This window comes from Leopardus geoffroyi, chromosome X (genome assembly GCF_018350155.1).
Source record: "Leopardus geoffroyi isolate Oge1 chromosome X, O.geoffroyi_Oge1_pat1.0, whole genome shotgun sequence".
Classification (NCBI taxonomy): Eukaryota; Metazoa; Chordata; class Mammalia; order Carnivora; family Felidae; genus Leopardus; species Leopardus geoffroyi.
The window spans coordinates 10,544,286-10,568,211 of NC_059343.1; the positions used below are offsets into that span (position 1 = coordinate 10,544,286).

A 23,926-nucleotide genomic window follows, 5' to 3' on the forward strand; every position below is an offset into this window, starting at 1 on the left:
AAGGGGACAGACAGAATCCGAAGCAGGCTCCAGGCTCTGAGCTGTCCGCACAGAGCCCGACACAGGGCTCGAACCCACCAACTGTAAGGTCATGACCTGAGCTGAAGTTGGACGCTTAACCGACCGAGCCACCCAGATGCCCCAAAAGAGGAAACGCATCTTTTCAGATGGCTTTGGATGCATGCCGTGCGATGTGGGAACTCCCCTGTAGGCTTCCCTGCTCCCCCCACCCCCGGACAAGGACCGCTGAACGCATCTCTGTTCACATCTTCCCCAGGTAGGTGAAGTTCACCTAGCAAAACAGTGAGGAAGGCTAGGACACGGTTGGGGAAAAGGACTTTGCCAAACCTGACTTCACTCATGAACTGTGAGAGCAGGAGCTGAGGCAAAATCGAGTGGGACGCTAAAGGCACCCCAGTTATCATTCTTTAATGGACTCATGGCTTTATGTTCATCTCTTAAAAAGTCAAGTTCACGAGGTAAAACTAGAGAAATGAAAAATCGCTCCTCTGCCTTCTAGAGGTTCCACTACTTCGTGGTAGGATTTACTGTCATTAACTAAAAGACTGCACGCGATCTTATCTAGACAGGATTTATACATAGCTAATTGTTCAGGGGACTCCTATAACCATCGCACAAAATGCCACAGAAACAGGAGGTATTAGGGCGTGTGGCAAAGAGCATCCTCCTTGGGTTCCTGATTGTTCTCCTGCCGAGCCTAGGGAAGGGTGATGATCCTGAGGTGGCACCTCATTTAGAAAGGCAAGGTCTCAGTAAGGGACAAGAGCTGAGGCTTAGAAAGGTCAGGTGAAGAAAATCCAAACGCAGACTCGTGCCAACAGGTAAGTAGCTGAAGCAGACAGTCAAATGAAAATCCCAAGTAACACACTAAGCTCTGCTGCTGTAGAGAGTACCTGTTGGATGGAGATCTTTTACCCTTCCTGCATACATCTTCTTTCAGTAGACTTTGACACTTTGGGTTTGTACAGGAGCCACGGGTGCCCAGACCCTCAGGAAGGATGGTCCTTGTTCTTACTTTCCCCAAACCTGAGCTTTGTGTTAACCCCATGCCTATAATTGCTTTCGTTGGTTGAAGTATCAGTCCCTCACAGAACTCTAGAGCTGTCGGTAGCATTTTCGTAGAAATGTGATGTCCATACACATGTGAGATGTCGATTATGCGTACTGTTTAAAAATGACACCGTACCGCAGACACAGAAAGATAGTATTTTATGTATGGTAAAAAGGCAAGTGAGTGAAGCTATACTTTTATTGCATTACTCTTAGTACATCCACAACTATTTCCACCTAAATAGATATTTAAAATAAGCATACACAAGTATTGACTATTATCTACAAATATTTATTGTAACACTTGAATAGAACTACAGGAAGCCCTTGGCACTGATAGAAAATATTGATTCACTGTTAGGTTACAAAAATTTATACATAGCAAAATTTAATGCTCTTTACATAAAAAATATTAGACTACTTAAACAAAACTTTCAAAAATTCTTGGTAATAGCTACCAGAATTAGAAAAGTAAAATTAGGCTTTAGACACTGCCTCTTCTAGAACACTGGACTCTAACAGCACCTCCACTGCTGGGAAAAAAAAAAAAAAATATTGAAGTCTGTCATGCAACAGGAAAACAAAACTAGCTATTCTGGAACAACTGTTCTACATAGAAGAGAGCTTCTCCCAATTAAAGAAAAAAAAAGTCAAGATCCAAATAGGCATTTTTAGGCATTAACAACAACAACAAAAAGAATCCAAATGAAATCTTATCCTTGATGTTCAATTTTAATAGCATCTTGACAAAGGTATGCTTCCTTTCATCTTAAGACATTTCTGCACACGTGTATGTTTTAAAATCCAGGAAACAGCCAAACCACAAGTTAATTCTTAACATGAATATACAGAGTTAATCCTATATTATGCAGCCCCTTTTAAAAGCACGGATGCACCCAACGGTTATATGTATCATTTCATAAAGAGCAACACAAAGTTTACCATCACTAATACCCAATACCTCTAATCACTTAATGTTCTGGAACAGAATGATTTAGAAGGCAAGTTTCTTTTGAAAATGGCTTAAACAAGGTGGATTTTTTTTTTTTTTTTTTTTTTTTTTTTTTTTTTTTGCTGAACATCAAACTTTTATTATTCCAGGAATGATTTAGATTTAAAAAAAGGAACTAAATACCAACCCTAATTTAAACTACTGAAGTATTCAAGTCTAGAAAAGTAGGAGGTCTGTGGTCTATTTGTAATTCGGTTTTAGATAGTTGGTATGAAACTGTAAACTTGCTATTGAGACCACGTAAAAATGGTTTAGAACGGTGGTCATTTTAATAAGGTAACACTTCTTAATTCAGAAAAACATTTGTGGAACCAAGGGCGATGAGGGATTTGGGGGTCTCCTGTTGTAAAATGAAGTTCTTAGAAATTGAAAACAGATACTCATTAAGGCAGAGCTGACATTTATTCCCCAGGAACGACGACGCCACCTGGGCCACTGGATTAGAGGAAAGCTAGTATAGAATTGGCTTTGGAAAGCTTGTCGATGGGCCACAATCCAGCTTCCTCAAGGGTAGGTGTAGCCGAATTATAGTTATCAGCATTCTTGAAAAAAAGATTTCCGACTGGATCGGGAGAGGAACGGGTCCTGGACTTAAAGGGTAGGGACGGCAGCTAATTGAAACAAAGAGTTCAATCATTAAGACTCACATGATCTCGGAACCCAAGTTTAATAAATGTCAGCGGTCGGAAATGGTACTCTATTCCCTACCCAGGTAAACCCCGCGGACAGAGGGCACACGTGAATTTACGGTCACACTGCTTCGTGCCGGCCCATCGGCGGTCCCGCTCCAGCAGTATGCCACGTGCCCGTGGCCTCTCTCTCGCGGGAGGCTTGCTCTACGGCTAAGTGGGAACAGGCCACCTATCTCAGAAAGCTGAACCATCGTTTTGTCCAAGTGTTGCCTTTTAAAATGGCTAACGTGAAGCCTCCGGTATCTGCGCTAAAGAAAAAGACTGGCCTCCTGGCAGGTGTTCCTACAAATCCCTCCCAGCAGCTCGAGACAGACAGTGAAGTGTTTGTACCTCTACATTAGTTTGGTGGGGGGTAAGGGGGGGCGGGGGGACACATCTGGACGGCAGAGCAGCTGTCTGTGGATGTGTCAGAACTGTCACTTCGGCGGCGGTAACGCTCTGGCAAACGTTTATGTGTAAGAATTGAGTTGTTCTTTGGACCGAGACTGGATATCCTGCAGCTCCTGCTCTTCCTTTGCTTTGATATCCTGGCAAGCCTGCATTTTGCTGGCGTCCTTTAAGTAAGCCCAGTTAGAAGACAGTATCATGAGGAAGTGGATCTGGAAGAGAAGGGTGCGCATGATGGCTAGTGAGCATGGCAGAAGGCAAAGCGAGCTGCGAGGCAGGTTAGACGCTCCCGACTGTAAAAAGGGAGAGGGTTATTCTGCATTAATACTCGTCGTGCGAGCAGAGCCGTCGGAGCCCGGCAGCGAGCTCCCCGAGGACGCTTACGAGTAAGAGGCGGAAGGAGAGTTAGTATACCAACGTGATGAACTGGAAAACATGGCCCAAGTTGCTGTTAAGAAAAAGCAAACAGGAAGCGGGGGTGTGTGTGTGTGTGTGGTGGGGGGGGGGGGGGAGTCATTTTAAAAACTCGCGCAGACGTTCAGAAACACGGCGTGTGCCGAGTTGGAAATAAGTGGAGTGGAAGGTTCTAGCTTGTCGGTGGCTAAAAACCAGTTCCCCAGAGGCCTGAAAGCGAACGATGTGTATTTTGAGTAGATGCCAAACTACACACGTAACACGGGAAACTTACGCGAATGTGAAAACCAATAGAATTAGGAACTAGACGCAAACAAGCACGCGGTCCGTGTTAACACGTTTTGAGCCAGCAAGCTACCTTTTCCGTTGGGTCACGGCCCTTCCTGCCTGTCACAGAATGGAAGAATCCTCATCCTTGACACTTCATGGAGCAAACACTTCTTTCCCACCTAGTTTCCTGGTCTTCCCTGCAAAATCTACACCTCGAGTTCCTCCTCTCTCCTGTTCAACGTAGCGGAGGCTTTCCGACGGCAGGCACGATTGCTCTTGCCGTTAAAATCTTACGTGCAGGTTGAGAGCGGGCTATGGGGAGTCGGTCACTGCTCGCCAAAACACAGGGGCAAGGTTACCCATCCTGTGCCTCTGCAAGGGAGGGCTGTGGTGTGCGGAAAGAAGAACCCTCCCCCCCGGTAGAAACCTCTAGCTGACTTACTTGAGGGGCACGTATGGGGCAGTGAACCGGGGAATCAGCAAAAAATTTTGTAATCAACTTTACAATAGGTCCTTTTTTTTTTTTTTTTTTTCCAGAGTCTAACACAACAAAACGCAGATCAGAACGGATCTGTCTTCCATCTCCTGTGGAGCACTCCTGTTGGTTATCAAGCAAGCAAAAATAACGGAAAATGCAGGTATTACAGAGTGTTAATACTTCACTTAGAGATACCCCTCAAAGGTCAAGAAAATTTTTTTTTTTTTTACCGGATGCTCACCCAATGCCAGTAAATCACTGAATCCTTTTCACACCGTGGAAATAAGCCAGATCTCATGCTTTTGTAATTCACTTAGGGTGAGGCATGTTATTAATCTACAAGGCAAAGTGAGTCGACTAAAGCTATGTACAAATGACTGTAGCAAAACGGTAGCATCTGACTCTGCTTTCATCTGGGGGGGGGGGGGGGGGGGGGGTCAGTGATCTTTCAGGCTACCGCGCAGAGCTGTCTAAAGCTCCTTGTTGGACTTAGGCAATTTAGAATTTAGTGCAGCAGTCTTCCCGACTCTTAAACTTCAAAACAGCATAGTTATATGTAGTAGCCATCATGTAGATCAGCTGGTGGGAGAGAACAAACAGGACAGTGAGATACAGGTGGTCAGGGCCGGTGCCCGCTCCGGCCCCGGGGCTTTCTTTGTCCCCCATTTGTCACCACACAGCTTTTCCTGCGTGCCCCCCCCCCCCCCCCCCCCCCCCCCGCACTGGTCCTCACCTCCGCCCTCAGTACCTTCCTTTATTAGGAAGACTTGGCTGGGTCCGCAGCCTGCTGCTGGAAGCTAAAGGCCCTGTTTCCCCTCGTCTCCCCCCACCCTGCCTCCTCCACGCCATTTAGTCCTCCTCTTTGTGCCTGTGTCTCTGCAAGAGAACAGGTGGCCAGCGTGATTTTAACAGGCCCTTCTGAGTTTTCAGGGGCTCTAAAGAGCACGTGACGTTTCCTTCCTGCTCCCCGCATCTTAGATTTCTTGAAATCACAAAGCAGGCCCTCGGGCATTACACCCGGATGTGCGCACGTACACGCAAACACGCAGTAGGCTTGCGCCCCCACAAGATTTGCAGGGTCCCTATCTGCAACTCCCCTCCCATGCTAAAGTGACTCTCTAACCCCCCAAATCACTGCTCGGGGCACTTTCACAGGCACCGGTGGGCAGGCCGCACCGGGGTGACGACGGGGTCTCCCGACTGTCGTCGACCGAGGCACCACGCTGCGTGCTTTCCTGGTTCGGACCGTACACGAGTGTCCTTTCTGCGGGCGAGTTCGTGCCGGGTTTTTTTTGGGTTTTTGTGATTTTGCTGTGCACCTGTTTCCTAACCGTCATGCCGAATGAGGTGTTCTCGAAAGTCTCGAGCCAGCAAGAGGACCCCGAGGTGCCACCCGAGCTTCGGTCAGGGAGGAGTTGTACTGCGGTTCAGTGATAATCAGTATATACCAAATAACTGTCTTTAAACAGAAACTCCTAAAACAAGGTCACGTGTTCATCAGCTGGCCGAAAGCGAACCCCCGGTCTCCCCGCAGAACAGGGGCTCAGTGTTTAAGGACACTTGACAAGAACATCAGTACGTGCATCTATGTGTATATATACGCATTTCCGGCTGGAAATTAACCTTTCCTGGCAAAGAAATCAGTAAATGCCTCACGTGCAAGCACGCGCTAGGCCAGCCCAGGTGTCTTGTTCCCACAGAATCCAAATTCCACTACCCTCCAGCAGTGCTGCGTCCCCGAGTTGTCTGCCAGAAGGGAAAGCCAGGAGCTAGACTAGGCCAGCCGAGGGCCCGATACTCACCAGGGCGATGACGGTGGCACCGGCTCCGGCGCAGGCCACAATGAACAGGTGATAGGACACGTAGAACTAGAAAAGAACAGGGCACCGTGTGAGCACTGTATGTGGAAGGACGGGGCCTCTGCCCATTCGTTCTCCTCGATGGGCGGCGGCCAGGCTCCGTGCCAGCGTGCACGGGTCTGGGTCATAGCCCGGCCGCGCCACCACGCGGGAAGCTTCAGAAACTGCTGCGCAGGCCGTGCCCTCCACTAGTCTAACCTCAGTAGCTGGGCCTCCACCGGGAGTGGAATTGCCCTCCGGGACTGCCCCGTGGAGCCATGTTTAAGAGCCCCTGCTCGGAGCCAGTATGGACCTTACATACTGGCTAACGACGGAGGCAGGGGCTGATGCTAGGAGTCTCTTAAATATGCAAGCTCCCACTGGTGCATTTAAGAATGTTCTTCTATAGACAGTTATAAACCGATGCCTAAAGAATATTCTGAGGTCTGCTTTGAAACCAAAGCGGGTTAGGATTTATTTACTGCCAGTTAAGGCTGAACGAGAGATGAACTGTGACTAGATTGATAGAAATTGGGCTTAGATACATGTTCAAGGGAATCTTTTCGGTGGAAATTAATTTGCATTTGTTCTGTGATAAATGTCCTACTTTGAAAAACCAAGTGAAAGTGAAAGAAGCCTGTGGCATGTATTTCCAGATGTGCAGGATTCAAATTCTCGCCCAAAGAGAGAGCTCTCGGTCCATTTCCCACGGTCCAGCCCGCTAGGTGAGGATCCTTAGCGTTTTCTAGGTCACAAATGGCCAAGTGCTGGTGATTACGTACAAGGCCGTCTACAAAAAGCTCTCCTTCCTAGCATTTGCACTGGCTCTTGCTTTGTCTACGGCCAAGAGCCCTTTCCTCAGCCTGCTTTGCCAGGGGACTGCTCTAGGCCCCCTGCCGGACAAGGGTTTACCTCATTGGTGTTGCAGATGTTCTCCAGGGCAGAGCCACAGATTTTTCCTGGGAAAGCATTCCAAGGGATGATACCTGTGAAGTGAATCCCAACACAACGTTCGTCATTATCAGCACACACGGCAGTGCCCCGGGCTCTCGATGGTCCTCACCACTTGGGTTCCAGTTACAAGGTAATCAATCATCCACTCTGTTCTTCATCGACACTTGCCCTGTCTGCCCTCGGCAGACCAGGCTTTTTAGAATCAATAGCGAGTCCTCCTCGGACAGGAGGACCAGAGCAAAGTCAAATAGGCCTGAATTGGTTTTCCCTCCAAATTACGCTTTGTTTAGTTGCACCGGTATCTGTAAAACCTGATTTCCAAAGCCGTTTGCCCTAGGACCCACGGCTGAACTCTAGTTAAACAGCTGGAGGACAGCCACCCTCGTGAAGCATTTCCTGGTCCGTGGACTTGTTACTGAAGTCCCGAAATGGAGAGTCGGTACACCGAGTTTCAAGGCAGTTATTTGTTATGTAATTTGGATTTTGGAGGTCTTTTGCAATTGCATTTTACCAGTGGCATTGAAAATCCAATTGGAAATTTAAGAAAGGGACACCCCGTGGAGTCTACACCAATTACTGTGTGCCTCTCACTATAACCTTGACCCTTCCCCGTCCATGCCACAGCCCCTTGGGTTACTGTTCTGTTCGCTGTCACGTAGTAAGCACATGCTTTTAGTATATGTGCTGCCGAAGCGAGCACAGTAAGCACATGCTTTTAAATAGGAACGTTACTCTTCTTCTCCCAGGAAGTAAGGAAGGATTTTTTAAAAAAGTTGCTCATTTCTTCCCTTCTTGCCATGGGCCACGAATCAGTCTTCATACTTCAGGGGAAGGGGAAAAGACAAGTCTCCACAGTGCTTTCATATACAGAAGACTGAAAAATATGATCACTGAGGGCCAAAAAGTTTTAGGGAAAGTATTTACTAAGGCAATGATAGACCTCTATTTACAAATCCTCTTTACCCTCTGTTTTCAAACCCTCAGCAAGACCAGTGTGGTGGAGCCTTGGTCTTGGTGAGAAAAGAGTAGTGCAGTGGGCAGTGCTGGGCAAGCTTCTGGTTATGTTGGAAGGAAAGATGTTGAAGCCCGGCCCCATGGGAAAAACAAGCAGCACAAATGAAATGGTCCTCTCTCCCCGGCAATCTTCACTGCAGTTTTAATGAAAAGTTCTTTCTCCCCCCCCACCACCCATCTCGCGGTTTCTGCCAAGAACAGGATTTCCTACCATCTCGGCTAAGAAGCACTAATTAAACTCCTTACTTAGGAGGCCGCCTCTCAATTTCATTGACAGGAGGGGCAGGGGCGCCTTCTGGGGCTTGGCAAAATGACCCAGCCTTAGCTGCCTGCTGGGAGGATCCCATTCATTAGAAAATAGGCTTCAAGGGGTTTCCAGCCACCGGCTTTGACAGAGTTCAGTCTGGTGACTTTAAAGTACGTCTGGATTTTATGTTGTTTTCCAGTACAGATAAAGGTTAGTCGTCTTTAGCAGACCGGATCTGAAGAGTGGGCCACTGCAATTAATTGGACTGCAGTGTCTATGCAATATTTTGGATGGAAAGGGGAGCGGTACAAAACGGGAAACAACTTGAAAAACAAGTCTGTAGCCTTTTGAGATCCAGGAGTGTTTTCTGATCATAACACACAGCTCCTTTATAAAGCAGTTGGAAAAGGTTCTGTCGCCACATAACCAAAATTTGAACTACAACCAAGAGCCTAAGTGAGGTTTCCCTCCAGAAAACAGAGCACAGGTTATACGAGGAGAAGAGTAAATGAAACCGATCACGATGATTAAAAAGACGGCCCTATAACAATTAAGGTCCAGGCCTATGCACAAGAGGAGAAAGGGTCGTCTTGGGCATTAGAAGGAAGTACCATATTGCCGGATATCCACGCAGATCTGCTCCACGCCGGCCGTGCCGTTGGTCTGGGGTGACCTGATGACTTCGCAAGTTGACCATATGTTGTAAAACATAAACACGGGCACCGCAGAGAAACCAAACACGCCGAGCCAGGCCACTCCCAGCACGTAGGTGAGGAAAACGAACTGAACCGAGGAGAAGGAGAAAGAATCATCAGTGACCCGGGCAGCGTGCAGGCCCCGGGAGGAAGGCTCACGTAGTTGGGGCCCGATACCGGACCTGTGGGATGCATTCCCAGCACCGCCTGGGCCCCCGGAACGACAAGGCAAAGTGGAGGGGAGGAGGGCTGGGGCGGGGTGGGCACGCTCTCCAAAGCTAGAGGATGGAGAACGTTACTGCCCGAAGCCACCACCGCCGTGGCTGTTCAGGGCCCTCACTTCCCTAACGAGGACATGAGACGCTAGGAGGTGATCTCCCTTGTCCGAGATTCCAGAGCCAATCCAAGCACCAGGTACGAGGCCATCCCTAAGTATCGGTTCCACACTTACCATGGGAGAGCGGTGGAGGCTTGGGCGGGCCACTGAATTCTAAGCTATCAGTTTCTCCAAAACTGCCTTTATTTCACACAACATATGGGCAGTCACGCACCAGTGCTACAGCTCCAGGAAGCCCTTTCTCAAAAGGAAGCGTGCTAGGTTCAAGATCCTGCGAATTCACTAAAAGCGTGAAGTGTTTGAACCTTTAAAATAGCCTTGAACACAAACTTCATGCACAGTAGAAGATAAAATTCTCATTTCCCTCTACTTTCCTCCCTAACCTGCCGTGACTACCAGTTTTCAGAGAACTTTGAAAGGCTGTTCCAAAAACGTCATGTCCCGGTATTCATATTTTCAGAATGCGCACCCACGGAGCTCGTGGGCAACGGTTTAGAATTCTAATTTGGCTTTTATTTTTTTAAGCCGATGCTGAAGACCCGAAGCTTCCCTCGACTCTGCATACTGCAGGAACAGAGCTGGCTGAGCCCCGATCAGCCTGGGGAGGGGGGGGCCAGCTCCTGCTGGTCCCAAGCCCCTGGCACTGCAGAAATAAGTCACTCTTATTCAAGGGCGTTTCTACCGTCAGGAACATTTGCATTTCTAAAGAGATCCAAAGAAGCCGATTTCAGCAGTTTCAGTGCTCCTGGATGGGCTACTCCCGACTAGGCTTCCTTTTCTTACCCTTCCCAAGAATACTTTCTTTCTAGTAACACCACAGAGACTTGTAAAAGGGCTGGGGTTCCCGGCTCAGTTAACCTTTCAGCTGTGGTCTGGACTCCAAAAGGTAGGCCAGGGCCCGGGGGCCAGCGCCCCCTCGCGCCCGTTCCCGTCATGGCGGCCTGAAGCAGGCAGAGTCGCTTTCTCAGTGCCCCAGGCCTTCTAGGGAACCAAGGGCAGCTTTGCAGGCCCAGGCTTCCGGGTGGGTGGAGCACATTGAGCTTCTGCACCTCACCCGCCATGTTGGCTCCAGCTGTCATCAGGCCTCCCCGTCACCGCCAACTTCTTGACATGCCCCAGGGCAGGGCCGTTCCATGATCTGCTTGAATGTACAGTCAGACCCCCGTGGTCCTGTGGTTACGCTCCCAACCACCACCATCCAGCAAACATCACAATCAAGCGAGTCAATTTTCTGGCTCCCCAGCGCAGATAAAAGTCACACTGTAGGCTGCGGAGTGTGCAACAGCATGATGCCTGGAAAAGGTACGTACCTCCATAAACTTACACTTGAGTGCTAACCATCATCTGAGCTGTTTCAGGGATTCCAGCCCGTTGACCCTGGCCGAGGTCTTGGTCTTCGATAGGCTGGCAAGGCGTTTGAGCCCCGAGCCCACGGGCCACCCCATGTAAGGACTTGGGGAGCACTTAGTCCCCAACGTGTCCATCAGCCAGATGTGCCCTAGGTCCCGGCAGAGACTGCACCCCTTTATTTCTGAAACTTGAGGGATATAAGTGAGGGGGCAGCTGACCAAAGTCCCCCACTTTTCTGTTGCCTTTTCCTCTAGGCTCCTGACGGTCTTTTTTTCTAAAATCATTTCTTTCCCCAAAGTAACCATTCCCCTGACTTGTATAGCACTCACCTACTATTACTCTTTTTAAATAACAGGTTTACCGAGATAGAACTTCCCCTGTGAGTTGTAAATCCATTTACTCTCAGGGCACCCGCGTGGTTCAGTCAGCTGAGCAACCTCCTCTTGAGTGTGGCTCAGGTCACGATCCCAGGGTTGTGACATTGAGCCCATCGGGCTCTGCACTGAGAGTGGAGCCTGCTTGGGATTCTCCCCCTCGGCCCCTCGGCCTCCTGCTCTGTGCTCTCTAAAAAAAGTAAAATAAAACCCCCACCACTCATTTAGGCCCTTGTTCTGTGAACCTAACGTGAAACAGCCACGCTGAGGGGCGCCCGGGTGGCTCAGTCACTTAAGCATCCAACTTCGGAAAGAGTAAAGGGGCACAGACAGGGCTCGGACTCCCGCAGGACCGGTGTCCACACTGGCATTGCCTCTGGCAGCCCTGCCCTGAGACTGTGACAGTGATGGCCCGGTCTCAGTCATGCTGCGGGAATTAGGGACCGGCCGGGCCCCTGATGCAGCACAGGCCGGGGCAGAACCACAGGGGCTGCCTCAGAAACTTCCAGAACTCACCGGGTAAGAGATGCCAGCCGCAGGTGCCACTTGCCATAGGCCGTGGGCCCCGAGCACAGGAGCATAGTGAGAGTGACTCAGAGGTTGGACCTGAGGTTTTAACAAGCTGCACCCTTGGGGGGCGGGGGGGCTCTCCTTGGCCACCTCCTTGAGCCCCACGACATTCCTTACCTCCCTGGCAGTGGTGCCTCCTTCGCTTGGGTCTCCCCGGTAGACCGGGCTGTGCCCCAGGGATCTTTTCCCCTAAAACCTCGGTGTCACCTTGTCCGTGCCTGCCACAAGTCTGTCAGCGTCAGCCCCAGTGTTCCCAGAAACCCCAGCCCAAGTTCCTCGGTGACACACTAGGTGACTGCCCGCGGACACGAGCAACGGTCTGACACCGAAAGAACAAGCAGCCTCCTCGACGGGCCACCAGGCCAGAGACCTGGCGCTCATTCCCTCCTGTCACGCTTAGTCCCACACACCAACCCTAGCGTTTGGCTTGCCCCCACTCCGAATGTGTCCCCTGTCCCCGGAGCCTAGCTGGGATCCCCGCCGCTCGTCACACAGCCTCACACTGGCCTCTCGCTCTCCCTCCCTGCCATCCGCCGTGCTCTCCTTCCTGAGTGGGAGTCTCCCGCTCCCCGCCCCTCTTTGTCACCTTTGTTCGTAGCCAGGCACTCCGGGCCTTTCCGATCTGGTCTGTCCCGTCCCCCGCAGCTGTCGTTTCCTCCCTTCTTCACTAGACCCTTCTGGTCCAGCAGGGGCACACTCCTGGCTCCCAGGAGCACCCCGCTCTTTTCTGGGCCTTGGCCCTGCCCCTGCTGGTTCCCAATCCCCCCACCTGAGCTGGCCACAGAGCACCCCCCCCCCCCCTTACTGTGCGGGCAGCATCGGTGCCCCACTGCCTTGTGCTCCTGTCTGGATTTCTGTCCCCGGCCTGTTTGGCAAAGGACTCTGAAACTTGCCAGGAACCAAGGGCCAGACAGGGAAGAGGGAAGCAGCAGGGGCGGTGCATCTCAGTAGTTTCCTTAGGACCAAGGTCGCTCCTGGGATGAGCAGTGGCCATGGCCACCCAGGGTAAGACGGGGCCTCCACACCGTGCCACGGGGCACACACCTGCTCACGGGGAAATACGCTACAAGCTGTGGTCCTCCGAGGAGGAAGGAGGGTTTTTCTGACTGCTGGGCCCCCCCTGGCATTTGAAGCCAGACCGTACGTCCTTTCTTCACCGAGACCAGAAAGTTGCGTCAGCGCCCAGACTCCAGGGAGATGCTTGATGTGAACGCACCATTTACGAACTCAACGTGCCCCACATCCGACTCCATACGTGCCTCTTCCTTCCCAGCCTCTCTGCCCACCACTGAGTTTCCTTTGGTGACGCGGCCCTTTGTAAGCCTGTCTTTTAACGAGCTCTTAAGCTCTGTCCTCCTCGAGACCAGAGGTCGGCAACCGCCGGCAAGAGGCCGGACGGGGGACAGTTTAGGCCCCGAGGGCCACATACCGGCTCGGTCTCAACTCTTGAGCTCTGCTGGGAGAGCGTGAAAGCAGCCACCGACGGCGTGGATGTGGCCGGGTGCCCATCATACGACGCTCACCAAAACGTGAATCTGACATCATTTCCATGGATAATTTTCCCCACCAAGTTAAGGACACATAGCCATTCTTAGCTCGTGGGCTGCACGAAAACAGATGGCAGGCCAGATTGGCCCCACGGGCTGGCGTTTGCTGCGAGCTTCTTGAGGACAAGAGCCTGTGACTAGCAAATACCCCGCCAGGTGCTTGGGAGGAGAAGTGCCTGGGACTTCCAAGGAATCGCGACAGTTTATCCCGGCACACGGTCTTTAGGGCCACAGTCCGTGTTCCAAGACAAACGCAAGGGGGCGCGGAGACAACATGGCAGTTCCCTCCTTTCACAGTGAGAACTTTCTATCTGAAAAAACCATCAGGGCCTTGACGGCCTGTATATTCATAAGGGGAATGCTTGGTGCTGCGGCAGCAGGCGTTAATCATCAGCAAGAATGAGATGTTGGAAATTGTTCCATCTCTGCAACTCTAGAATGTACGAACATCCGCCTCGCGGACGCTCCGTCCACCCGCCATCGGCTCATAGCTTTGACCAAATACAAAGGGAGGCTCAGGGGCGTGGCCCTGCTTGTGTGTCACATAACCAGAGGCTCGTACTCACCATCCCACTGATGCACCGGCCGCAGGCGGTTGTCTTAAACTCGCCGTGCAGCTCCTTCACGGCGCTGGTGGTGTAGAAGCCTTCTGCCAGCAGAATGATCCCATACAAGAAGAAGAAGGACGCGATCCCGTAGATGACATACTGCACCAGTTGTATTCTGTGGAAAGGAAGGTGAGATCCAGAAAAGGGAAGTGGACCACGGGGCGAGGGCAAGATGTTTGCGCCACCGGAGGGCGACCATGACGGTGGTCAGGTCCCGTGACCCCTCCCATCCCAGCGATGGCTGCCGTGGGCTCATTAGGCATTCCAGGCCGGCCTCCCTGCCCATGCCACAGCAACCTGGGCCTCTCTCCCAAGGTGGGCCCAAGGGTCAGATGGACAACCTCTCCAGGCAAGGGAGAAGTCTGCCTGGTCAAGGGCAGAGGCCCAGCTGTCATCTTTTAATATGCCCCAAGTCCTGTGCCGTGAGGATCAGAATCCTCATTGGGCGCATAAGGACACACAGGCATCGACTGCGAAGTTAAGTGACTCATCCAAGGACACGCAGGGAGGGGCAGAGCCAGTCTCTGAACTCTGCTCCAAGGACCGCATGTTCTTTGTGCCATAGCAAAACGCCTCCCAACCAGGCCTAGTGTGTAACGTTACTCTCACGAGCCCCTAGAGAAGTGCTCGGGGGCTTGTTTAGGGAGGAAGTTGCACACTCATCTTCTTATCACACGTGGAAGCGTGGGCATGGGGGTTTTCTGATGCTTCTTGGGAGTTGAAGAGCCATCGACTGGGATCACTAGCTAGTTAGATCGGTATACGGCTCCCAGGATCAGTTTTGGTAGGTATTTCTTGGACTTCCTTGCACACAGCTGACACTCAGGGAGCGCCTTGTCCTGGCTGGGGGTCCTTGCCACCTCCCCCACCCCCACACATTCCTGTGGATGTCATTTGCGAACACAGAACAAAACAAAAGACAAAGAAGAAAATTCCCTAAGGCCTCTTCCAACATCATTCCATTATTGTTCAGTAAAACTTCCTGCCTTTTGCAGCTGGGAGAGAAGCTTCTTATGGTCACAAGACGCCTAAACGTGTGGTGAGACTTTGGCAGTCAAGGAAAGAGCAAGACTGCACTGAAGGAAATGGAGAAAAGGAGAGTCTCTGCAGGGGGCTGCTGGGCCTCCACTGAAAATTCCAGAATGGGCAGCCAGAGACTTGGGGCTAAAGCCCTGAAACGTCCCCTTTTCTGCATCAGAGGATGCTCTGGGATTTGTTCTCCTGGAGGAGGAAGAACACTGCCCCTGCACGCTGAGAGTTGGGGCAAGTCAACAGGGTCCCTCGCACTCGGGGACGGTCCTTTCCCGCAAGGACCCCGGACGGCATCGCTACTTAGGAGCTAGGGAGACGGTCTCTGGCGTGACCACCTTGCCACAGCCCCACCACGTACACGGCTTGTGTGTGTGTGTGTGTGTGTGTGTGTGTGTGTGGAGTCCTGTGTGTCCCCCTTGCAGTCCCCGGATGCCCCTGGGGCCAAACGCTCACTGCCTACTTGGCCCTTTCCTTTTTTCCTCCTCTCATGTGCTTTTTTTTCCATCTGCCTGCAAGGAAGCTTGAAGGAAAGCATCCGTTTCCTGCCAGGAGAGCTCACTGGTCTTTTCGAAACCGTCACGGGGTAGTTGCATTTGAAATCCGTCTCCAAGGGGAAGCGGGTACTTACACCTCGCTCAGCAAGGCATGGTCGCTGGTGTTGGTGGAGAAGTGTTGCTCGAGAATCGCCACGGTGCCCGCGAGGGCCACGTGCCCACAGCCACAGAACAAGGCGACCCCAGAGAAGCAGAGGATGGTGGCCACCAGAGAGGCGTAGGGGACTCCTCCCAGACACTTGATGCAGCATTCAAAGCAGCCTGGACCCAAAGGAGAGAAAACGCAGCGGTTACGGCACGACTCCTCGGTCTTCATCGCTACCGCACCTCCGCAGAGACGCGCTACCGTGCCCATCTCCCCTCGCATGCTCTGTGCCTAACAGCTCAACGGGCCAAGGGCCAGCGGGGTCGTGCCCCGCTCTGTGCTGAGCACCCTGGGGCTCCGAGAGGGAACGTAGCTTAATTTGCTCGGGGTGAGCACAGAGCAACCAACTGACAAACGTTCTGGAGTAACTCCCGATTCTAGACCTTCCTCGTTGACCTGGGGCGGGCAGGGCAGGCAGGCGGCTGCTCCAGGGACGCTGAGGGGCACGCACTCCACTGAGGAGGTCGAAAGAGAGGACGGCAGTGAAGCTCGAGTTTCACGAAGAATCAATAGTGACACCCCCACCCCCCAACCTCAACCTCGGGGGTTTCGAGTACCTCTATTGCCGTAGCAGCCAATGGCTTTCTCCCAGCCTTTGACCTCCTGGGCGACCAGAAGAAGCAGATACAGTAAATCACACTGTTGCTGCGTTCAGAAAAGGGTCAACGTGGTCATTGTGGAAAGGCGATGGGGGTTTGGGGGCCCTACAAGTACAAAGTCACCCACGTCCACGCGAGTGGGTCGGCTCAGGTTTCGTTTGTGTCACTCTCAAATGCCCTCAGCTTTCGAATACAAAGACTTCATTCCTCCTCCCACCCTCCCCAGTGCAGGTGGTGCAGAGTAAGCTCCAGAACTGGTGGGTGACATTTAAGTACTTGAAGGAAAAGGAACAGAGGGAAAAACAGAAAAGACAAAATGAGCATCCATGAAGTGAAATGAAGGAGAAAGAGCCACAATTCATGGTTCATCTTGAGAAGATTTTTCCTCATTAAAAAAAACAACAAAACAAAAAAACCAACTCGAGATGTCCAGAAATCTCTTCCCAAGGGGCAGCGCCAGGTGACATTTTCAGTTCGGAGACCTTTACGTTTCAGTTAAAGCAGTGCTGGTCTCGGGGTCATGGGGGTACCTCTCCTGACCTCCCGTCGCTGTTTTCAGTAAATGGCTTGTCCGGGAGATCGAACTCGGACGGCATTACGATGTTTAACAGCAATCAAGAGCAGTTCACCGATTCAAGGTGAGCACATTAAGCCAGCTAGGTATTCCCGCCCCCCCCCCCCCCCCCCAGAGATGGTCTTTATAGTAGATAAGAAATGACCCAGCACAAAGCGCTGGAGATGGACTTTGCCACTGGGGAGGGCATCTCATTCAAGAGTAGCATTTGCCTGGGGCGCCGGGGTGGCTCAGTCGGTCAAGCGTCCGACTTCGGCTCCGGTCATGATCTCGCGGTTCGTGGGTTCGAGCCCCGCATCGGGCTCTGTGCCATCAGCGCAGAGCCCACTTGGGATCCTCTGTCCCCTCTCTCTGCCCCTTCCCCTCTTGCTCTCTCTCTCTCAAGAGATAAATACGCATTAAAAAAAAAAGTAGCATTTGCCTAAGCCCACCCCAAGAAGGGACTATAAACCCTCGTTACCACATTTCTCTTCAGTTTGCTGGAAAATAAGAAAGGTCAGGGCTTCATAAGCAAGGGTGCTGTCTTTTATTTCAAAGGATGGCTGGCTGTTGCGATGAAGAACCACCTCCCGGAAGTGGATCGCGCGACTACGTACAATGGGGACCAGCGCGCAATACGGTTCAAGTTCACTAGCAAGGTGGTACCTTCGAGAGCTTTGGACATTTGAGGTTTGGGACCAAGGGCAACGGACTTCCGTCTTAGTCGGTCATACAACTTTCTGGGGAATGAGGGGGGAGAAGGCGGCAACTGGAGGTCCAAACGGTGTCCAGACCCAGCCAAGCAAGACAAACTATGATCCTCAGCCTCGTGGCCCGTTACGTAAAGAGCAAGGAGACCCGTGTGTCATAGCTGTCGCTCACCGCCTCCCCCGTCCTCAGCCCGTTGGGGGGTGTGATGAACAAGATCGATGGCAGCTTCCCTGGCTAACGAGTGGTGTCCACGCCTCACCGTACACGGCTGTGTGGCCTTGGGACTGTGCTGTCCAGCACGGTAGCCAAAAAAAGAAAAAGAAAGAAAAAAAAAAAACCCAGTTCCTCAGTTGTACTAGCCACGTGTCACATGCTCAACAGCCACAGAACGTTCTCTCATCACAAAGCACGGCTTTGGAAGACCCGTTTTGACTTGCCACGTATTCTGTTCTCTGTAAGGCGAGCTGGGTTCTGAGTTCTACTTTGGATTTCACAAAGTCGGTACTTTGGGAAGGCCCGGGTACAGATACAAAATAGCACGTCCCCCTTGCCTTCAAGGGGACCACACGAAGCTGCAGGCACACAAGTAACGCAATTATCATAGCACAGCGTGACGACAGCGAGTCAGAGACTGCTGGAGAGCCATGGGGGTGGGGGGGGGGGGGTGGTAGCAGGGAGAGGACAGCAGGAGGGGACAGAATTCCTATCCGAGAGGGGTCGGGCACAGCTTTCTGCAGACAGGCCCGGTGGCACTACGGCTCCTGCCCGAACAACTTATTTCTTCAATTACTCCCAAAGGTATACTCCAGATACCCCCGTGCGGTGGGTCTAGTTTTGGAACAGCAGTCACCACGTTGGGCATCGTGGTTGCACACACACAGACGAATCTCCCGGGGACCCTGCTGGCCAACGTGAGTAGAAGCTTGTGGAATCCGCCACGGGAAGAATTTACAGGAAACAACACGGCTGGATGAAGGGTGTATTCTCCCTTGGCTGGTCAGTTGCACGCTAAACTCGCACGTGTGGTGGCTATCCAACCTTCTATAAATGGATCACCCCCACTGTACCTTCTCTGTCAGTCTAGAAGCTAGCATCTTCAAACACGGGCAGGCTGGTCATACGCCACACACTTACCCCAGAGAAACCAAGACCGACCTGAATACGTTTTCTAAATGTGTTTTCTAAACGTTAGCAGCATCTCCGACCGGCAACACAGGCGGGTATGGCTGTGGCAGAGGCGGTCACGATGGCGACACGTGCTCAGGCCAGCCTCACAGGCATGCGACCTGTGCTCTCACAGGGCCCCGTGCTTGCTTTAATGCTGTTGCTGCCATCTTGAAGTTCAGCAACCCGACTCTCTCAAGGGACTAGCGGCGTGCTGGAAAGAATGACTTCTCCTTTCCCTCTGGAGGGAGGCGCCAGTCCCCCCCGTCCTAACCCCCAGAGGCAAGGCTCAGCGTTCTCCTCGACCGGGGGTGGGCGGACGACAGCCTGTGTTTTTGTAAATAAAGTTTTATTGGAACACGGCCGTACCCATCCGTTGACAGACTGCAGCTACTGCTGCCCCACCATGGCACGGCTGAGGAGCCCGGACAGGGAGCGCGCGGCTTACAAAGGTTGCGACATTCACTAACCATTTCCAGAAGGGCTTGGCCGAAGCAGAAGCTCGGGGGGTGGCCCCGGCGATCCGAGCTGAACAAGCCTTTTGGGGGTATCGTCACGTACGCCCCAACCGGAGAACCCCTCGAGAATCACGCGAGCTCTTTACTGTGTCTCCCCACCTCCACCAGAGGATTCCTGGCTTCTGGCCAAGACGGCGTAACGGGGAGCTGATTTATTCTCCTGCCTGAAACAATTAAAAAACTGGACAAAAGATATGAAACAACGGTCTTCCAGGTACGAGACGGCAGGCTTACGCAGAACCACCCGTGGCTTACGAGTCAATTGGTAAAATAAATGCTCAGCAGAACCAAAGAACCAGGGCTGGCTCCAAAAAGAGAAACTCTTCCCCCATAACCTGGCTCCTGTCTCCGTTACTGGGGTCTCTCGAAGGCCTTGTTTAACCGAAGCTGTCGGTTAAGCGGAGTAAGGGCTCCCGGTGAGGACAGCAGCACTGGGAGGAGGGAGCGGCCCGTCCACTCCTTCGTTCCATCTCATTCCACGAGTGAATATTCAATGCTCCCCAGGTGTCTCCAATGTCCCAAGTGCGGGGCTGGTGGGCTAAGATGGGGACGACACACCCTGTAACGGAGCTCACGGGCGGTGGGGGGAGAGCGACATTCACCCAATGGTTTACCCAGAAGTCCTACGAGAGCAGACGGGGGGGGGGGGGGGGGGGGGGACGTACTGAGGCTTGGGGTGGGGCGCAGCGACGGCTTCCAGAGCCTAAATACGAAGGGTGGATTTGAACTCATTTGGTAAAGGAAAAAGATAGGTGCCGGGGGGAGCTCCAGGAAGCAGGCAGATGGCAAACAAAAGCTCTACGGTGGAAAAGGGCAGGGCGCTTTCCCAGGGATGACAGAAGCTAGAACAGAGAGTCCGGAGAGGGCAGCAGAAGGAAGGCAAGGAGGGGTCTGTGGGAGCTTGACCCCTTGGGGCTTTCCAGGCTGCGTTAAAGACTCTGGACTTGATGCTCCGAATCAGGGGAAGCCACCGAGCACTTTTATCCGCAGGGAACAGGTTGGGGTCATAAACCCTTGCTGTTCCTCCAGTGAGGCGTGACCAGAACGGGGCTAGGCTTTTCGAACACACGTGAGTTCCGTTTTAGGCATGCTGAGTTTGAGGCGACTGGCTGTCACCTCAAGAGAGGCTTTCTGGTGGGCGATCGGATTCGTGGGTCTGTAAGGAGCTAAAGAGGGACACCGTCGGCTTCTGTTGGATGGCAACGAGAACTTTCTGAGGCCAACCAAAGCCCCGAGTGCCCCATTTATAGGTTGAAAGCAACTTAGACCCTGCGCTTTGCAGAGCGTGGTCCTTGGATGGGCAAGGTCAACCCCAGCAGGGAGCCGGGGAGAAACGCAGGCTCTCACCCCACCCCCACCCCCGATCAGCAAGGCCCCAGGTGATCTGTGCGCAGGTGAGTCGGAGGAGCCCACTTCTGCCAACAGTCCCATCTCCCCCATCCCGGGGGCGGGGGGGGGTGCGTCCCGCTTTTGTGCGCCGTCCGTGTTGGGGGTTTTCTCCCTAAGAGGCGGCCCACCAGACCCGGCCAGAACACTCTAGCCACCTGCCAATCAAACGCAAGTTCCAGGGTCTGCAACGAAGCAAAACAAAATGTTCCAAGTTGTTCGGCGGGCCTTCCAAAGAGTACAAGGGGAGCGCCTTCTCCGAATCAGAGGACCGCGGAGCGCCGCCGAGGGAGGTGCCTGCTTCTCTTGGACGCTCCTGTAAATGCACGGACTGAGTTTTCCCAGGCTTCAAACCGGCCATGACGTTGGGTTCAACGCGCACCAGAAAAAGCAAGGAAAGCATTTTGTGATGACTGTGATCGGCTCGTGTAAAAGGGGGGGGGGGGGGAACAAAACCAAAAACAAAAAAATCAAAGCTAGGGTTTCTAGCACATTTTACTAGTGATTGTCGGTGCCTCTCTCCAACCCCCCCCCCCCCCCCAAACCTCTGTTAGGTTAATAACGTCTTAAGCCTTCATTTAACCAGGCTCTGGCCAAAGAGGTTTTTAGAATTTGATTCACACAAAGACTCCAGTGTGCGTTAGCCTAAGACAGTTTAAATATAAACCACATAGTAGGGGGAAAAAAAAATACGCATCAGTGCCTCTGACTGTCAATGGCCATTTTGTCTCCAGCGTCTCTAGAACCTTTTGTGCAGAACAACAGAATAAAACACGTTTTGTCCCCGGGCTTGCGGATGGCCGTTGCCATGGCTGAGTTCATAAGAGCCCAGTGATTTGCCCCGAGTCGTCTGTGATCCTGGCTGCAGATTTAATGCTGGCTCAGAAGGAGGGACGGCAGGAACAAGGGCTCAGATTCTTCCCCAGGGAATGAGTGAGAGAGAGAGAGAGAGCGCGCGAGAGCGAGCGCGTGCGCAACACAGACTCTCTCACACACACACACACACACACACCCCAGGCCCTCTAAGCGCCGCCTTCCCTGCTACTTTACTGGTTTCCAATGAGCCAAAAAATGGAAGGAATTAACCAAGGTTTGCAACTTTGAAACAACAGGCAACCGGAAAATGGAGGCAGACAGAATCCTACTTCAGAGAAACAACACTGAATGTCAGCAGACAGAGGCCACCCTCGTGCTGAAATGGCCTGAGCAGCGGTTCTCAACAGGGGGTGGCTGTGTCCCCCAGGGGACATTCAGCACCATCTGGAGCTATTTTTGGTTGTCCTCAGTAGTGCCAAATGTCACCAGGGCCAAGGTGGGGAAATCAAGATCGCAGGAACAAAAAGTATCCGTTGTTGAGATCGATGGTTTTCCAGTAGGGACGCTTTTGTCCTCCGGGGGCCGGATGGCAGGGGGTGGAGAGGTTTTCAGTCACTGCAACCCGGAGTACACCTTTGACACGTTGTAGGTAGGAGCCAGGAACGATGCTGAACCCCTACGTCACGTGCGCACGGACACGCGACAGAGGACGACGGGGCATGGGCATAAGACGTCAATAGCGCCAAGGGGGAGACCACCGGCTCAAAGGTTACAAGAGCAGTCACGGTCTGCGACAGATTCTACCATCAAAAACAAAAAAGTCTAGGGGCGCCTGGGTGGCGCAGTCGGTGAAGCGTCCGACTTCAGCCGGGTCACGATCTCGCGGTCCGTGAGTTCGAGCCCCGCGTCGGGCTCTGGGCTGACGGCTCAGAGCCTGGAGCCTGTTTCCGATTCTGTGTCTCCCACTCTCTCTCTGCCCCTCCCCCGTTCATGCTCTGTCTCTCTCTGTCCCAAAAATAAATAAACGTTGAAAAAAAAAAAATTTAAAAAACAAAAAAGTCTAGGGGGCCCCTGGGTGGCTTAGCCAGTGGTTGGGGGTCTGACTTGGGCTCAGGTCATGATCTCGCGGTTCACAGGTTCGAGCCCCACGTCGGGCTCTGTGCTGACAACTCAGAGCTTGCTTCGGATTCTTTCTCTCCCTCTTTCTGCCCCTCCCCTGCTCATGCTCTGTCTCTCTCAAAAATAAATCATTAAAAAAATTTTTTTTTAAAGCCTTAAACTTTGTTTTAAAAACATAGAGCAGAAGTTCTCAAATTTTGCTGCAAGTTAGAATGGTCTGAAGAGCATTTTAAAGCCCTGATGCCCAGACTTCACCACCGACCCACGAAATCATTATTTCTGAAGGTGGGACTCAGGAACTAGGTTTTTGTCTTTTTATTTTTTTATGTTTTTTTTTTGTTGTTGTTGTTTTTTTGGAGAGAGAAAGAATGCAAGCAGGAGAGGTAGAGAGAGGGACACACAGAATCCGAAGCAGGCTCCAGGCTCCCAGCTGTCAGCACAGAGCCCGACGCAGGGCTCGAACTCACGAGCCGTGAGATCATGACCTGAGCCCAAGTCGGACCCTCAACCGACTGCGCCACCCAGGTGCCCTGAGGTTTTGTCTTTTTTAAGGACACACACAAAAAAGCTCCTCAACTGATTTCAATGAGCATCCAAGCTAAGGAATAGATGTCACAGAGAAAGAGGCAGCAAACCATGGCCCATGGGCCACACTGCTCTTCCTGTGGCCTGGGAACTAATAATGTTTTTTTTTTTTTTTCACATTTCTAAATGACTTTTTAGATGTCAAAGAATCACATTGTCTCATTTTTTTTTTTTTTATTTCACGACGCAAGTATATGAAATTCAAATTTCTGTGTGCATAAATAAAGTTTGATGGGAACACAGCCACATGCATCAGTTGACGGACTGTGTGTGGCTATTTTCAAGCTGCAAAGGCAGAGCTGAGTTGTTGCCACAGATATTTACCATCTGGCCCCTTCCGGGCAAAGTTTGCAGAGCCCTGTTAAACAGCGGGGCCTCTCAAACTTGAATGTGCCTAGAAATTCCCTGGGGATCTCGTTAAAAATGCAGATTCCTGTAGGTCTGGGGAGAGAGGCGGTTCCTTCTTTCCTTCTGCATTTGTCACCCACTCCCCAGGTCATTCTATTCGGCGTAAAGGGGAACCGGGGTGGGGGAGGAGGCAGGGACCAAAGCCCTGGGAGACCCGGGGACTCTTTCAGGGGGTCTGCCAGGTTAAAACTCTTTTCATCAATAGCACTAAGGTGCCAGTGTTTTTACACCTTTCGAACGGTCTGTGCGATGCAACTTTGGGGGGCAGGGGCAGAAAGCACGACGTGTGACTGCTGTCTTGAGGAAAAGTTTTCGTGGATGGAGTTGCGAGCAGAACTAGCACCTTTTTTTTTTTTTTTTTTTTTTAGCATCCCTTTTTCTTGAATTAGTGACTGACAAACCATAGTTACTAAGACTTGGGTGTCTGGCAGAAATTGTCTCAAAAAAAGATCCGAGTACACTAGCCCGTCCTGTCAAA

The 23,926-nt window shown here is 51.9% G+C and overlaps 1 protein-coding gene across 6 annotated transcripts in view; it reads right to left on the reverse strand.

Annotated features, from left to right (window-relative positions):
* Window positions 1-1,208: 1,208 nt before the first annotated feature.
* GPM6B (glycoprotein M6B) overlaps window positions 1,209-23,926 on the reverse strand; it is a 148,471-nt gene continuing 125,753 nt past the window's right edge. For 4 of the 6 annotated variants that reach the window (XM_045472605.1, XM_045472603.1, XM_045472600.1 and 1 more), the window contains 6 exons: window positions 15,519-15,705; window positions 13,817-13,973; window positions 8,989-9,160; window positions 7,075-7,148; window positions 6,127-6,192; window positions 1,209-3,374 (listed from right to left, as the gene is read on the reverse strand). In XM_045472605.1, the coding sequence (XP_045328561.1) occupies window positions 3,225-3,374; window positions 6,127-6,192; window positions 7,075-7,148; window positions 8,989-9,160; window positions 13,817-13,973; window positions 15,519-15,705 (806 nt within the window). In that variant the 3' untranslated portion in view covers window positions 1,209-3,224. Of the gene's footprint in view, window positions 3,375-4,327; window positions 4,904-6,126; window positions 6,193-7,074; window positions 7,149-8,988; window positions 9,161-13,816; window positions 13,974-15,518; window positions 15,706-23,926 lie in introns of those variants that run through there. The other 2 variants (XM_045472601.1, XM_045472604.1) reach the window with 1 other exon arrangement.